The 14,143-nt window shown below is 46.1% G+C and overlaps 1 protein-coding gene across 3 annotated transcripts in view; it reads left to right on the top strand.

The window, feature by feature from the left end:
• Positions 1-10,102, top strand: part of CDCP1 (CUB domain containing protein 1) — a 61,531-nt gene extending 51,429 nt beyond the window's left edge. For 2 of the 3 annotated variants that reach the window (XM_082413871.1, XM_082413870.1), the window contains one exon: positions 312-10,102. In XM_082413871.1, the coding sequence (XP_082269997.1) occupies positions 312-744 (433 nt within the window). In that variant the 3' untranslated portion in view covers positions 745-10,102. The remainder of the gene's footprint in view (positions 1-311) is intronic. The other variant, XM_082413872.1, reaches the window with a different exon arrangement.
• The last annotated feature ends 4,041 nt before the right edge of the window (positions 10,103-14,143 follow it).

The following is a 14,143-nucleotide window of genomic DNA, read 5'->3' as shown; positions in this document are numbered from 1 at the left end:
AGGTTGTCAGATGTCTCTACCTTTGGATACCATGCAGGTATCAAAACAAACTCAGGCACAGAGGGTGTTAACAGTGCCCTCTCTAAACCACTCTCTGCTCCTGTTTCCACCTTAAAAACTGGAGACAGAAGCTGGTCCCTTTCTAAATGTTCGCTGAGGACAGCAGTTTCAGTTTCAAATGCTAAGCTATTTGAGGGACTTGGGGGAGACCCGGTCAGAACCCTGAATGATCTTCATTCCAGTAGGGATGTACAGTTGGTGAGCCTCTAAGATCGTTTTCTTCCTGACTTCTGTCTTGTTCCCTTCCTCAGTAGGAAAAAGAAGATCAACAAGGGCCCAGCTGTAGGTATCTACAATGGTAACGTCAATACCCAGATGCCGATGCAGCCAAAAATCTTTCAGAAAAGACAGACGGACAACGACTCCCACGTGTATGCCGTCATCGATGACACCATGGTGTACGGGCATCTGCTGCAGGATTCCAAAGGGTCCTTCCTCCAGCCAGAGGTGGACACCTACCGGCCCTTCCAGGGCCCCACAGGGGACTGCCCTCCCTCCCCACCCCCCATATGCTCCAGGGCTCCAACTGCAAAGTTGACCGAAGATGAGCCATCCTCTGGCTTCCTTTCTGAGTCTGAGAGCGAATCGTACACCTTCTCCCACCCCAAAGACAGGAATATGAGCAAAGGGAACACAGACCTTCCCTTGCTAGAAACCTACGAGACCATGGAGCCTGGGGAGTAACTTGGACCCACCCCAAAGACTCCACATAAAGCAGGGCACTGAGATGCCCTTTAGGGTTCCCACCCAGAAATCCCGAAGAAGAGGAATTGTGTGGAAGGGTAGCAGGAGGTTTTTCTGGATGCCACCAACTTCTGATTTCCAAGTGGACTCATTCCAATGCTGAGACATTGAAAATGATGAATTGTGATCTGGATACAATCATCACGGTGAATGTCCTTCTGAACTCAGGTTGGGTTGTAACCAGTCCATAATGAGAGGGGAGAGGCTGAATCACGCAGGACAGGGATACAGTGAGCCCTGGATTTGGATTTGCATTTGGATTTAGACTTCTTCAGGTTGACAGTGCCAACCCCTAGGAGCCCACGGAGACCCTTGCTCTCACTGGGGTCCCCTGGATGGAAATGTCAGTGTGCTTTATTATTATTATTATTTATTTGGTGGTCCTGTGTATTTAAGAAGTCAAATGTATAGCCATGCAACTCTTTTCACCTGACATAGTGACAGCTCACGCTAACTGGTTAGATGGCTGGGTTTTGACTTCTGCTGACCACTAGATAAACATGTGCTTGTCCCCTGGGAGGTGGGAATAATTTGCAGTCTGCCCAGCCAGAAAAGGGTGTGTGTGAGGGTACTGCCGCACACCTGCTTTGATAAGAGACTTGCTGGTTCTCTCGCTCTGCGTGTGGTTATCCTACCATAGAAATCCATCTTGAGTCCCATTGTCCTTTGACCTAGAAATAAGAGAAATTTCCTGGAATTGCCGTGTGTGGCTCTCCCAGCTGCAGCAATACTTTAGCATCTAAATAGAAATTTAGAGAGTATTTTCATCCTCTAAAAACGTTGAAGGATGCACCAAAGGGTGGCCACCTGTATTAGTTTCCTAATGCTACTGCAACAAATTACCGCAAGCATGGTGGCTTAAAAGAACACAAATTTCCTGTCTTAGGGTTCTGGAGATCAGAAGTGCAGAATGGGCTTCACTGAGCTAAAATCCATGTGTCAGCAGAGCTGTGCTCCTTCTGGAGGCTCTAGGGGAGAATCCATCTCCTTGCCTTTTCCAGTTTGTAGAGGCTGCTCTCATTCCTTGCCTCTGATGGTGGCAGTGTGACACTCTTGCTTCCCTCTTTTACTGACAAGGACCTTTCACTTATAAAGCCCAGCCGGATAATCCAGAATTATCTCCCCATCTCAAGCTCTTTAATTACACTGAAAAGTCCCTTCTGCCCTGTAAGGTAACATATCCATAGGTGCTGGGGATTAGGACATGGACCATTATTCTGCCTACCACACCTTTCCTGCCCCTGCAGGAGAGACTGCAGAACGATCCAGACTACAGGTGTGTTTTGTTTGCCTGCACATCTTTTTAAAGAGTTAGTCACCAACATTTAAAATTATAAAATGTTTACATAAAAATCCAGATCAGAAGGTCTGGCCATGCTGGGGCTCACATTCTCACCGAGCAACAACCAGCTGGAGTTGAAACGCAGCTCATCTTTAGATGGGGCATCTGGTTCACCAGTTCACCGGAGGGCCCACCAACCCTGTCACCTCCCACACTGAGGCTGAGGGTCTGCTGCTATTGGTCAACGCCCTGCAGAGTTGCTTCTCTCATAATGAAATGGAAAGTTCAGGACTCATATCTCATATGAAATAAGAAGACAATTCTTGAGGCTGATGGGTGCTTCAGGAAAGTTTCTTTTACACACAGCCCACATCCATCATTTATACTCATTACCAGCCCAGCTCCTGTGGGCATTTGCCTTTGTGACCCCTGTTCTCATCCGGGAGGACAAGGATTGTGTTATGGCTTGTCAGTACAGTCCCAGGTCGATACTTCTGTGGCAAAACCTCCTTTAAAAAGTAGATGCAGGGGGACTTCCCTGGTGGCGCAGTGGATAAGACTGCGCTCCCAATGCAGGGGGCCTGGGTTCGATCCCTGGTCAGGGAACTGGATCCCACATGCATGCCACAATTAAGAACCGGCACAACCAAATAAACAAATATTTAAAAAAAAAAAAAAAAAAAAAAGTAGATGCAGGGCTCCCCTGGTGGCGCAGTGGTTAAGAATCCGCCTGCCAATGCAGGGGACATGAGTTCGAGCCCTGATCCAGGAGGATCCCACATGCCACAGAGCAACTAAGCCCAAGCGCCACAACTACTGAGCCTGCACTCTAGAGCCCGCGAGCCACAACTACTGAACCCACGTGCCACAACTACTGAAGCCTACGCGCCCTAGAGCCCGTGCTCTGCAACAAGAGAAGCCACTGCAATGAGACGCCCGCGCACCATAACAAAGCGTAGCCCCCGCTCGCTGTAACTAGAGAAAGCCCACAAGCAGCAACAAAGACCCAATGCATCCAAAAATAAATAAATTAAAAAAAAAAAAAGGAATTAACATTTAAAAAAAAAAGAAAAGTAGATGCAGGTCGTCGTGTTCAGTGACTTCACCTTGGAAATGCACTGCCCAGACTTGTCCACCTGCTACTTTGCCTCCATGAAAAGGAGTTTTGCAATCTCCTAAATGGTGTGTGTTCCAGGGTTTTTTTTTAACTCTTTCCAGGAGGAGGAGTATGTTGGGGGTTTTAAAATTATGCCTTCGGTGCTGACAGTGACCTTTACTTCTGAAAGGCTGGCTCTGCCCAGGGACCCTCAGCCTCTTGACCTGAGATGCTGGCAAACACCCTCCAGGAAGGGCCAGAGGAGGGCTGTGCCTTCCTTCCCTCTCCTGAAATTGTATCAATATTTAAAATCATCGTTGGGGCTCTGGCCCTCCATTCTCTGCCTTCTCTGACCTCCTGGCCACTTCTGACAGTCACTCAGTCAGTGCTCTGAATCCCACCCTCAAAGCATGGCTGTCATCACACGTCACCTTTACTTACAAGGGCCCCACGTGGCCATTTTCTTTTAACCGAGAGCTCAAAACTCCAGGCCAAGTTGCTGTTTTCCTGAGACCTCAGGTGGATTTAATGTTTTCCAAAGACATGCCTCCTTGAAGGGGCCAGCCCGACATACCCCTGGCTCTTTCCTTTAAAGCCCAGGCCCCACTTCTGTAAAATATTTCAGGGTCGCTGAAAACCGAACACATTTGTTGAAGCCTAGCTTGTGCCAGCACAGTATCCTCCACGCTGGGTCTGCTGATGCCGGGCTGCCCTCACGCCCATCCTCTGTACCTGTGACAAAGCCCGACTCAGACAGGACTGGTTAATGCTGCAGTCATTTTGCACGGGAGGGGGATGTCTCAAGGAAGAGTCAAGGGAGAAAAGCGTAAGTCCATGGAACATAACCTGGGTCAAGGTTAGGACTGATTTGTGTGGATCTGCAATGCTTAACTCAAAATAATTTATTTGTTGTATATACTTTTGAGGCAGCGTTTTATTCATTTCCTACACTTTTTTAAATAAACAAATATACAGAAAAAAAGGCATCAGGTTGTTTAAATGCTTTGGCGACTTGTCCCCTGGTTCAGCTGATGCCCTCATTTCCCAGGTTCAACATGGGCTCAACAGATTCCATCTTCTCTATGTGTTTATGGTCCAGCAAGCTGGACTCTGGGCTGCTGATGAGTGACTGAGAGGCCAGAGTTTGTTCTGTTCTGTTCTTGTTGAGGCAACCTGAGCCCCCTCTGTGTGACCCTCCCAATACCTGACCCCCACAGAGGCCACCCTTGCCACTGACTGCTCTACACCCAGTGCAGGTCACCAGCCACCAGAACAGAAGCAAAGGGAAGGCAGTGGGAGAGGGAAGCTCCAAGCGGGCCCCCACTGCCCACCATGCGCTTGGAGGGGAGACCCAAGTACACAGAGGAGACCGGGCGCTGCTGTGTAACAAACCACAGCAGACCTTAGTGACTTAAGAACAATCACATATTTTGCCACAAACCTACATTGAGCAGGGATGGCTTAGCTCTGCTCCGTGTGGCCTCTCTGGGGCAGCTCAACTAGAATCCACTTTCAAAATGGTGCATCACACAGCCGGCAGGTTATTGCTGGCTGCCGGCTGGGAGCATTGATTCCTCATCATGTGGACCACTCACTCCACAGGGCTTTCTGGGCTCCTTCACAACACAGAGGCTGGCTTCCCAGGGCGAGTGTTCCCAGCATCAGGATGTCGGAGCCGCTAGTCCCTCAGGGCCTGGGCCTGGAAGCTGGCACAGTGTCACATCCATTCTAGCCTATGGGTGCGTCAGTCTCAGAGCCTCAGATTTAAGGGGATGCATATATCGCATCGTAAAAGAGCATTAAATTTGTAGAGAAGTGACAAGACAAAGGAAAAGTACTTTGAGCTTCTAGGAGTGAGTGGCAAATTGTGAAAAGGTAAATATATGGGGGGAGCTGATGGAAAATACGGGTTTTCGGAAGGTGTGTTGTATAGATTTCTCTGCTGTCGTCTCTGGGCTGAGTCTAGAGTTGTCTCTGGTGATGAAGAATCAAACTGTCCTTCCCGGGAGAGAGGGAGAGGACAGAGAGTTTTTCTTGTGTCTGTTTCTTCTTAATTGGCTTCGGCTCAAAATAATCCTTACACCAGGCTTGCATATTTTGGGGTGGAATACTCTGAATCCCTCATTCTCCCATTTGAAACACAAGTTTCATATATTAAAAGTTGAGTTGGCAGCTGTGCAGAGAGATTTGGGTTAGAAGTAGTGAAATAAGAGATCTACAAAGGCGGAAGCAGCATAGATGGAACAAGGGGAAAAGAACAAATCTAAGTATATTGCCTCATATCTTACTGAATCAGTCTCTTAGACCTGAGAGTAAGTCACTCTGGTGAAACAGTTGTGTTTCATTTCAGGAAATGGTACTGCAGGTGGGAGCTGGGTGCCCACTTAAGTTAAGCCTCTATATAGTGTGAGCAATCAGGCACTTAATGAGGGACATTTCTATAGAAAATGAAGGGGGGAAAGGGCTAATGGTTAGAACAAACTGTAACCTCAGTTTTTGAGTCCAGAAGGTAGTGAGAAGATTTCTAGATGTTGGGCTCAAAGCATTTATTTATTTATCTTCCAGTTTTATTGAGATAATAATTAACATACAACACTATATTAGTTTAAGGTACACAGCATAATGAATTGACTGACATACATCATGAAATGGTTACCACAATAAGTTTAGTGAACATCCATCATTTCATATATATACAAAATTTAAAAAATTTTTTTTCTTGTGATGAGAACTCAGGATTTACTCTCTGAACTTTTGTATATAACATACAGCAGTGTTAAGTATATTAGTCATGTTGTACATTACACCCTAGTACTTATTTATCTTATAACTGGAAGTTTGCACCTTTTGATCACCTTCATCCAACTCCCCCTCCCCCACTCTCCTGCCTCGTTCCATAACTTTTTTTCTTTTTTTTAAACATCTTTATTGGAGTATAATTGCTTTATAATGTTGTGTTAGTTTCTGCTGTATAAAAAAGTGAATCAGCTATACGTAGACATATATCCCCATATCCCCTCTCTCTTGCGTCTCCCTCCCACCCTCCCAATCCCACCCCTCTAGGTGGTCACAAAGCACTGAGCTGATCTCCCTGTGCTATGCAGCTGCTTCCCACTAGCTATCTATTTTACATTTGGTAGTGTATATATGTCCATGCCACTCTCTCACTTCGTCCCAGCTTACCCTTCCCCCTCCCCATGTCCTCAAGTCCATTCTCTACGTCTGCGTCTTTATTCCTGTCCTGCCCCTAGGTTCTTCAGAACCTTTTTTTTTTTTTTAGATTCCATGTATATGTGTTAGCATACGGCATTTGTTTTTCTCTTTCTGACTTACTTCACTCTGTATGACAGTCTCTAGGTCCATCCACCTCACTACAAATAACTCAATTTTGTTTCTTTTTATGGCTGAGTAATATTCCATTGTATCTATATGCCCCATCTCAAAGCATTTTTAGATGGTGGAGTGAGAATAGCAGTGCCAAGCCAACGAATTTCCTAGTTTGCAATTTGAATGTCTGGTGCTAGCATCTACACCAGCGTCACAGTCACAGATATTTCTCAGTGCGGAGCGTGGAGGTGTCCAGCTGCACTTTGCAGGGTTTCTCCTCCTTCTGCTGCTCCTTCTCCTTTTTTTTAGGCAGTCCTGATACGGATCTGGGCAGCCAGGTTTTAGTTCTCAGTGGCACCAAGTTGGGAGGGGGAAAGAAATAATGGAAATGTTAATTACTAAAATGCACAAATGTTAGGAGCCAGTTTACAGAGGTCGAAAAGCTCAGAGACAGTGAGCATGGCTAGAATTTGACAGCCCACAAGAGTACACTATATTTTTTCTATTGACACATAGAATTTCTCTCTATAATTATCCCCATTTCTATCAAAGATAATCAGACTCTTTTGTTTGAAAAATAAATATAGTCTCATTAAATTTGGCTTAATCATTTACATAAGTGCAGCATGAGTAGTAACATTTATCCCCAGACTGAAGAGACCTCAGAATTACTAAGAGGCAGCTGTGAAGCACCAGCTGTGTGACCCTAACGGGCAACCTAACTTCTCTGAACCAAAATTTCCTCAACTGTAAAATGTGAATCCTAATACCTATTTAACAAAGGTGATTGCCAGGGTGGGGAGAGATGATGTATATGACAATGTCTGGATTTAGTAGCCACTCTTCATTACATCTGCATTGAAGAGAAAAGAAATATCACCCATAGTCTGCTCATCTGGCTTGGTTTCATCTCCAGCAAGCTGGTTGTCTTTTCCTGTGAGCTGACAGTTCTCTAGCTAATTGTGTCAAATTCAAAGATGCTGTACACCTCGTTCTCTCCAAACTCATTTAGCTGTCAGCTCCAGCAAGCTGGCATATGATCCTACAGCATTTGTGCAGCCCTAGAAAGAGATGTTCCTGGGAGAAGCATCACAGCATGAGCCGTGTGGGCTCCACAGCCAAGGAACCGGGAACTGCGGGGTTTCATTTTCTAACATTATTGCCGTATGTTAAGATATTTGGTTGCCCGTGTCTGAGGCAGCCCTGGGTGTTTGGGCCTGCCTGACCAGGCACCCAGATCAGAGACGGACCCCAACAAACCCATGTGAGGGGTGCAGCATTCCCTATCGCCTGAAGTAACCATAGCAACGGTCCAGTCTTTTCTCCCTGCTCCACCCCTACCCACAAAGGACACCTTTCCTCAATGACAAGAGGCTGGGCAAACAGTACCACTCCTTTAAAGATGGTCAGAAACTCATCACTTCTTCTCCAATGTAGAGCTAAGTCAGTGCCTCTAAATAGCCTCTAAGCATTTGAAAAGTTTCAAACAAGTTTGAAGAAAAGCTTGTTAAACAGAAACTGTGGACAGTGTTTGCCCTCATGGAAGGCAACTGTGACTGGGAAACTTTTCCTCCCCATATACCCTTTTGTAGCTTTTGAATTTGAACAATGCAAATGTACCTTATTTTAAAATAAAAGAAAATGAAACAAAAAACTTCTTAAAAACTTGTCAAAACTCAAGATTCTTTGGTGGTTTCACTCTTGTCAGCCTCCTGTGTGTGCAGTTTTTCAGAGATTTTAAGCCTCCCTTCTCCCCTCCCCACCCCTGATGGTGGGACCAGTTTGGCCAGATTTCACGCCCCTCTGGTCAGAGATCCCAGGTTACTCCCAGAGAGGCTAAAGGCTGGAAAAGACTGGAAGGTGTGGTAGCTGCTCAAACACTCTGGAAGGCTCTTCCACAGCACCTCGGGGACTCCATTCCTCAATGCTGATACTCCCAGGCCAAGAAGTCCTCCGGGGGCTGACAACCAGTCCTGGGAGAGGATGTGTGGAACTCCCCCCTCTCCCATCTGGAAAGAGGAGTCCCGGCACCAGCTGGTGAAGTGACTTCAGCCCCTTCATTGCCCAGGACGTTCAGATCTGCCCTCTCCAGGATCCTGGCGGGAGGGAGTAGAATCCACTCAGATCTTAAGCCCAGGAACTAGGGTTGGGAGGGGGTTGGGTGGCTCCTTGGAGTTCAGGGAGAGAAAATCATTTTGTGATACTTAGTCTTTTGAAAGGAAAGAAATATTTTTAGCCAAAATCCAAGTCCATAACCCTGTGGGAGTGAAAAAGCCATTCTGCCTCAGACTTGGATTCAGTGTGTACTTTGGACCCTGGACTGGCTCACTGGGTCTCAGGATACCAGCAGTGGCCAAGTCCATTGTCGGTCCCTTTCTTTTCAAGAGACACTAATTGCTTGGCGCCCTGCCAACTGCAGTGTCACCAGAGCTATCTGCAGGCTGAGCATATTCCCCACCTTCCACCTGGGGGGTTGGGGGTGAACCTGCCCTCCAACCTCCTCCCAAGGCCACCCCCATCCAACCCCATCACTGGTTGCAGGCACCACCCAGGAGGCCCCTGCTGGTATCCTGAGACCCAGTAAGCCAGCTGATGGGAGGATAATTGGGAAATGTGTTCTTCAGAGGTGATCCTTTCCAATCAGGAGTTAAATCTTCCTCACTTCCTCTTGAAAAGCAACCCAGTGATATTTCTGCAAATAACAGTCTCTTTGAGAAATAGTGGTAACATAAGTACTTCCAATAATGAAGATAAAAACCCCTTATACCTTTTAAAAAATGTCTAGTGTCAAATCAGTCCACTATATCCAGGATGAAGTATTTCCAATTATATTTTCCTTAAATAACATGGGTAACAAGTTCCTTCTGAGATAATAAAGCCTTTGTCTTTGGTGTTAAAAAAAAATTAATCTATTTTCTCCAGGCCAGGGACATCAGTTTTTAAGATGAGAATGTACACTTGCTACAGATGCTGCAAGCAGACTTCTTGCACAAATAGATCAAGATGTTTCTATTTGTCTTCAGATCCTTGCCAAGAGTTGAGCAATAATTGAACATGGCATCAACTCTGCTTTGATCTGCATGAAGAATTTCAGTGTGGGTAGCACTCAACTGCGTGGTATTCGTTCTGCTGTGTACCCAGTTCAATCCAGTTATTTCAATGTACTCATTAAATACCTACTATGTGCAAGACAGTGTGCTAAGGCTGAGTGCTGGTGGAGAAGCTGCCAGGTAAAGTGCTATGAGGGAGGGTTGGGACATGGAGTGGGGGAGGGGAGGAGATTACAAAACTTCCATGGCAACATTTGCTCATTCATTCAAAAAGCATGGCACCAAACGAGGTGCTGGTTATCTCGATTCCATTAGATCCTTTCTTGAGTTGTTAAGACACTTCTAAACTGAAAGAGGAATGAATGTGGGGCTTAGCTGGAGAGGCAGTCATAAAATGTGATGAGTTCTTTGCCAATTTTTATTCAATTTTCCCAATTCTGACCTTTTGTTTCTAGCCCTGCTCCCAAGGCAACAGACCAGGTTGCAAGTATTTAGCAAACAAGCTACATTAATCTGTAAACTAATTAAAACATATTGTGATGATTTCTCAGCAATATTCTTTAACCCATAACCTTCATTTTGGATACTGAATAAGAAAACCGTGCACTCTATCGTGGCCCTCAGGAACGCTTAGGGCCGGAGCAGCTAGAAGGTAATAGACTCTGCATCTGTAAGACATAGGTCATCTCAAGATTTACCCTTGATTCCAAACCTCTGCACAGAGGACTATTGTTTCTTTAGGAACAGCAACCGAATATTTTCTTGCCTGAAGGAGAGATGAAAAACATATTTAGGCTACTGAGGAATAAAAGGAACCAAACAGGCTCATTTGGGGAGGGTGGCATCTTGGGGTTTCCTGGATCCAACTCACCATACCCAGAGTTTGGGATAGAGAAGGGTGGGCCCTTCTATGATGCTTTGGCCTCATCTCAAGTTTCTGAATTGCCATTTTCCAGGTCCCCTTTCCCAAGTTCTTTGAGGACCCAGAAAATTAGAAAGAGGGTTTTTAAGATCATGGCTGTGCTAGGGATGAGCTTCTGCGGAACACACACTGTCCTCCTCTGTGAACAGCTGCCCTAAGATGCTAAATATCGGATGACATGAGGACAGAGGAAGGGAGTCAATGAGCTTTGTCTCCTCAATTGGTCAAATTCTTCCAGCAAATTCCTGTGAAAGGGCTCTTGTCACAAGGGGACCATTAAATAAAGGACTGTTTGTGCTCAGGGGGCCCCTTCCTCCCTAAGGTGTTCAAGGCCTGCCCCCAAAACGACAGCAACAACAAAAATCCCCACCCAAGGATCCTGGGTTACCTCAGCTCCTAATCCTTCCAGATCTTTCTAGTTGAAGAGCAAGCTCTCATCCTGGAGCTGTGAGGCAAGGGCCTGAGGCCAGACTCATCCCCCGCCTTCCTTCCAACCCATCTCCCAGGAGAGGATGAGGCCCATCTTGAGGCACATTTGTAAACCAACTGCCCTGGCCTCCCGTCCTCCCTTCCCGCTTCTAAGCCATGATTTTAAACGATGTTTAAAGCGGACCAGGTGAGGACAATTAGGGCAAAAAATACCTAGGCCTGAGGGGCCCAGAGGGTGAGAAAGACCCTTGAGGCCCAGAGGAGAGTTTAGGGAGCCCAAGGTCCAGAGACGGAGGAGGCCCTGAGCGAGGTAGGAGGAGGGGAGGGTGAGGACGAGGCGAGGTGTTGTGGTGGGGTCTGGGGTGGGGGGGATCAGGAGGGCGGTTGGCCCGGTTAACGTCCTGGTGGCAAGTCTGGACTGTCTCTGTCCAGGCTGCCTGCTGGTATCCTGAGACCCAGTGAGCCAGCTGAGAACCAGGAACCGCACTCTGTTCAGGGTGGAACAGCACGGAGGAGGCCAAGAGCTCCGCCTCACTGGCCTGCAAGGAACCTTCCCCATAGCTTCCAGGTACGGGTGAGGAACCTTGGGCCCTCATCAGGGCACAGAAGGCCGTGAAAGCCAGGTTTAGGGCCACCAGCGTGTGAGTAAGGAAACTGCAGGATCCCCAGTTGAGGGCATAGGCAGGTCATCCGTGAGACTGTGCCAAGGGCGTTTCTGGTTAACATTTTCACCACTGAGGGCAAGAAAGTTTGCTCCATCTCACTTAGGGCCCCCCTTTGCCTTTGGAGCTTGCATTTCCCCACCTGGGGCCCAGATCCTCCCCCAGGTAAAGCACACAGCTAAAAGTGGCAGCCGTGTGGTAGGACAGGTGGCTTAAAGGCCGTCCGGCTGGCGGCACCATTCAACACAGGCAGCCTGCCCGCAGCTCAAGCTGACTTGGCTCAGGTAGGATGCATAGAAAACCTTCTGCCCACCTTTCGATTTCTTCTCTTTGAGATCACATTTCCTTTAGTCTGGTCCCTCCTAGAACCATGAATTTTCCTAACTGGTGCCCTCTACTTCGGCCCACGAGTTAAAAGTTGAGCTGTTAACTTTGGGCTTATAAGTTTCTGGAAGACGACGATCATTATTGGTCTGTTTTTGCTCCTGAAAGGCATGTGCGTTTCTTTCTTTCTTTTTTTTTTAATTTATTTTTTTATTGAAGTATAGTTGATATACAAAATTATATGTTATAGGCATACAATATAGTGATTCACAATTTTTAAAGGTTGTACTCCATTTATAATTATCATAAAATATTGGCTATATTCCCCGTGTTGTACAATATATCCCTGTAGCTTATTTTACACCTAATAGTTCGTACCTCTTTCTCTGCTACCCCTATATTGCCCCTCCCCGCTTCCCTCTCCCCACTGGTAACCACTGGTTTGTACTCTATATCTGTGAGTCTGCTTGTTTTTTGGGTTTTTTTTTGTCTGCACCATGTGGTTTGTGGGATTTTAGTGCCCCGACCAGGGATTGAATTTGGGCCCTCAGCAGTAAGAGCGTGGAGTCCTAACCACGGGACCACCAGGGAATTCCCTGCTTCTTTTTTGTTATATTCGTTTGTTGTATTTTTTTAGATTCCACATATAAGTGATATCATTTGTCTTTGTATTCGGATTTGTCTAGTATTTGTCTTTCTCTGACTTATTTCATTTAGCATAATACCTTCCAGGTCCATCCATGTTGCTGCAAATGGCAAAATTTCTTTTTTGATAGCTGAATAGTATTCCATTGTATTTATATACCACATCTTCTTTATCTATTCATCTGTTGATGGACACTTAGGTTGCTTCCATATCTTGGCGATTGTAAATAATACTGCTGTGAACATAGGGGTGCATGTATCTCTTCATATTAGTGTTTTCATTTTTCCTTGATATATACCCAGGAGTGGAATTGCAGGGTCATAAAATAGTTCTATTTTTAGTTTTTTGCGAAACTTCCATACTGTTTTCCACAGTGGCTGCACAATTTACATTCCCACCAGCAGTGCACGAGTGTTCCCTTTTCTCCACATCCTCGCTGACATTTGTTATTTGTATTCTTTTTGATGATAGCCATTCTCACAGGTGTCCTGTGCGTTTCTAAACTGATGACTGCTCAGACATCAGAGTTAACTTTGCAGCCCTGTGAAGGTTCAATGTATTTCCACTTGTGTATGATTTGTTCAAGGGCACAGAGCAAGTTGAGTTAGAATTGGAACCCTAGTCAGGAGATTCATCTACACCTCGACTCTTTGTACTGAGACCTTTTTTCTCATCATTGTCTTGCCTTTCATTTCTTCTCTTTTTCTTTCATAGGCTGGATCCAGCACCTGTGGACCACCTGTCTATGCCCTGTAGCCAAAGACCGCTAGGAACAAAATTGGATTTACTGATTTGTTGCAGGGAAGGAGGCTGTGTACACGCATAGATGAGGAGTCATGGGGCCTCTTAGCACAAGGGACTTGGAATAGAACTTGTGCTTGTGTTAAGTGATGTGGGGGAAGTTTTAAGGAAGCAGGGGTTTGCTCTGGATTGGATGCTATCAGGAAGCAAGATTGATTCTATGCTCAGGAATTTCAGTTTTTATATAGAAGGTGAGACAAAGGCAGCAGAGCTAAAGCCGTGGTTGGTGAAGGGACAGCTGTCATTTGTGTTAGCTGGGGCTGGGTGATTTCTGTGGTTTGCACAGTGGCTTCGTTTTTGTCTGTGCTCACACATGACTACAGAATGGTGTTTTGTCAGTCTTGTCTGAGGTTGGTGATCTGTGAGACTGGCTCTGTTCGACAGCAGAATGTTGCAGCCTAGCTCTGAGTGCCTGATGGTAGGGACTATTTTTCTCTTTGTCATTACAAAGGCCAAGCCTTGATCCTCAAGTTCCAACCTTCTTTATATCCTAGTCTCATATCTTCATGGTGGGATAGAGGTCCTCACATTTGAAGAGGAAGAGGAGGAGGAGAGGGATTTCTTTGGGGGTGGGGGGTGAAATAGTATCTTAGCTTAGAGGATTCATATCTTTGTCACCTGAATGGATCCAGGGTTCCATTCCTCTACCTGGATAGAATGATATTCCAAAGCCATGTTGAGGGGGTAGGGGAAGGAATTAGGGTAACATTGGTGTGCAGGTGTCCCATGAATTATTGGAGGAAGTTCCAGGTAGAGGGGCGGGGAAGGCAATAAAAAGTGGCCGTTCTTAGTACAGAAAT

Source organism: Balaenoptera physalus, assembly GCF_965194825.1.
Source record: "Balaenoptera physalus genome assembly, chromosome: 11".
NCBI classification, from domain to species: domain Eukaryota; kingdom Metazoa; phylum Chordata; class Mammalia; order Artiodactyla; family Balaenopteridae; genus Balaenoptera; species Balaenoptera physalus.
This window is presented reverse-complemented; position numbering and strand designations above follow the sequence as displayed.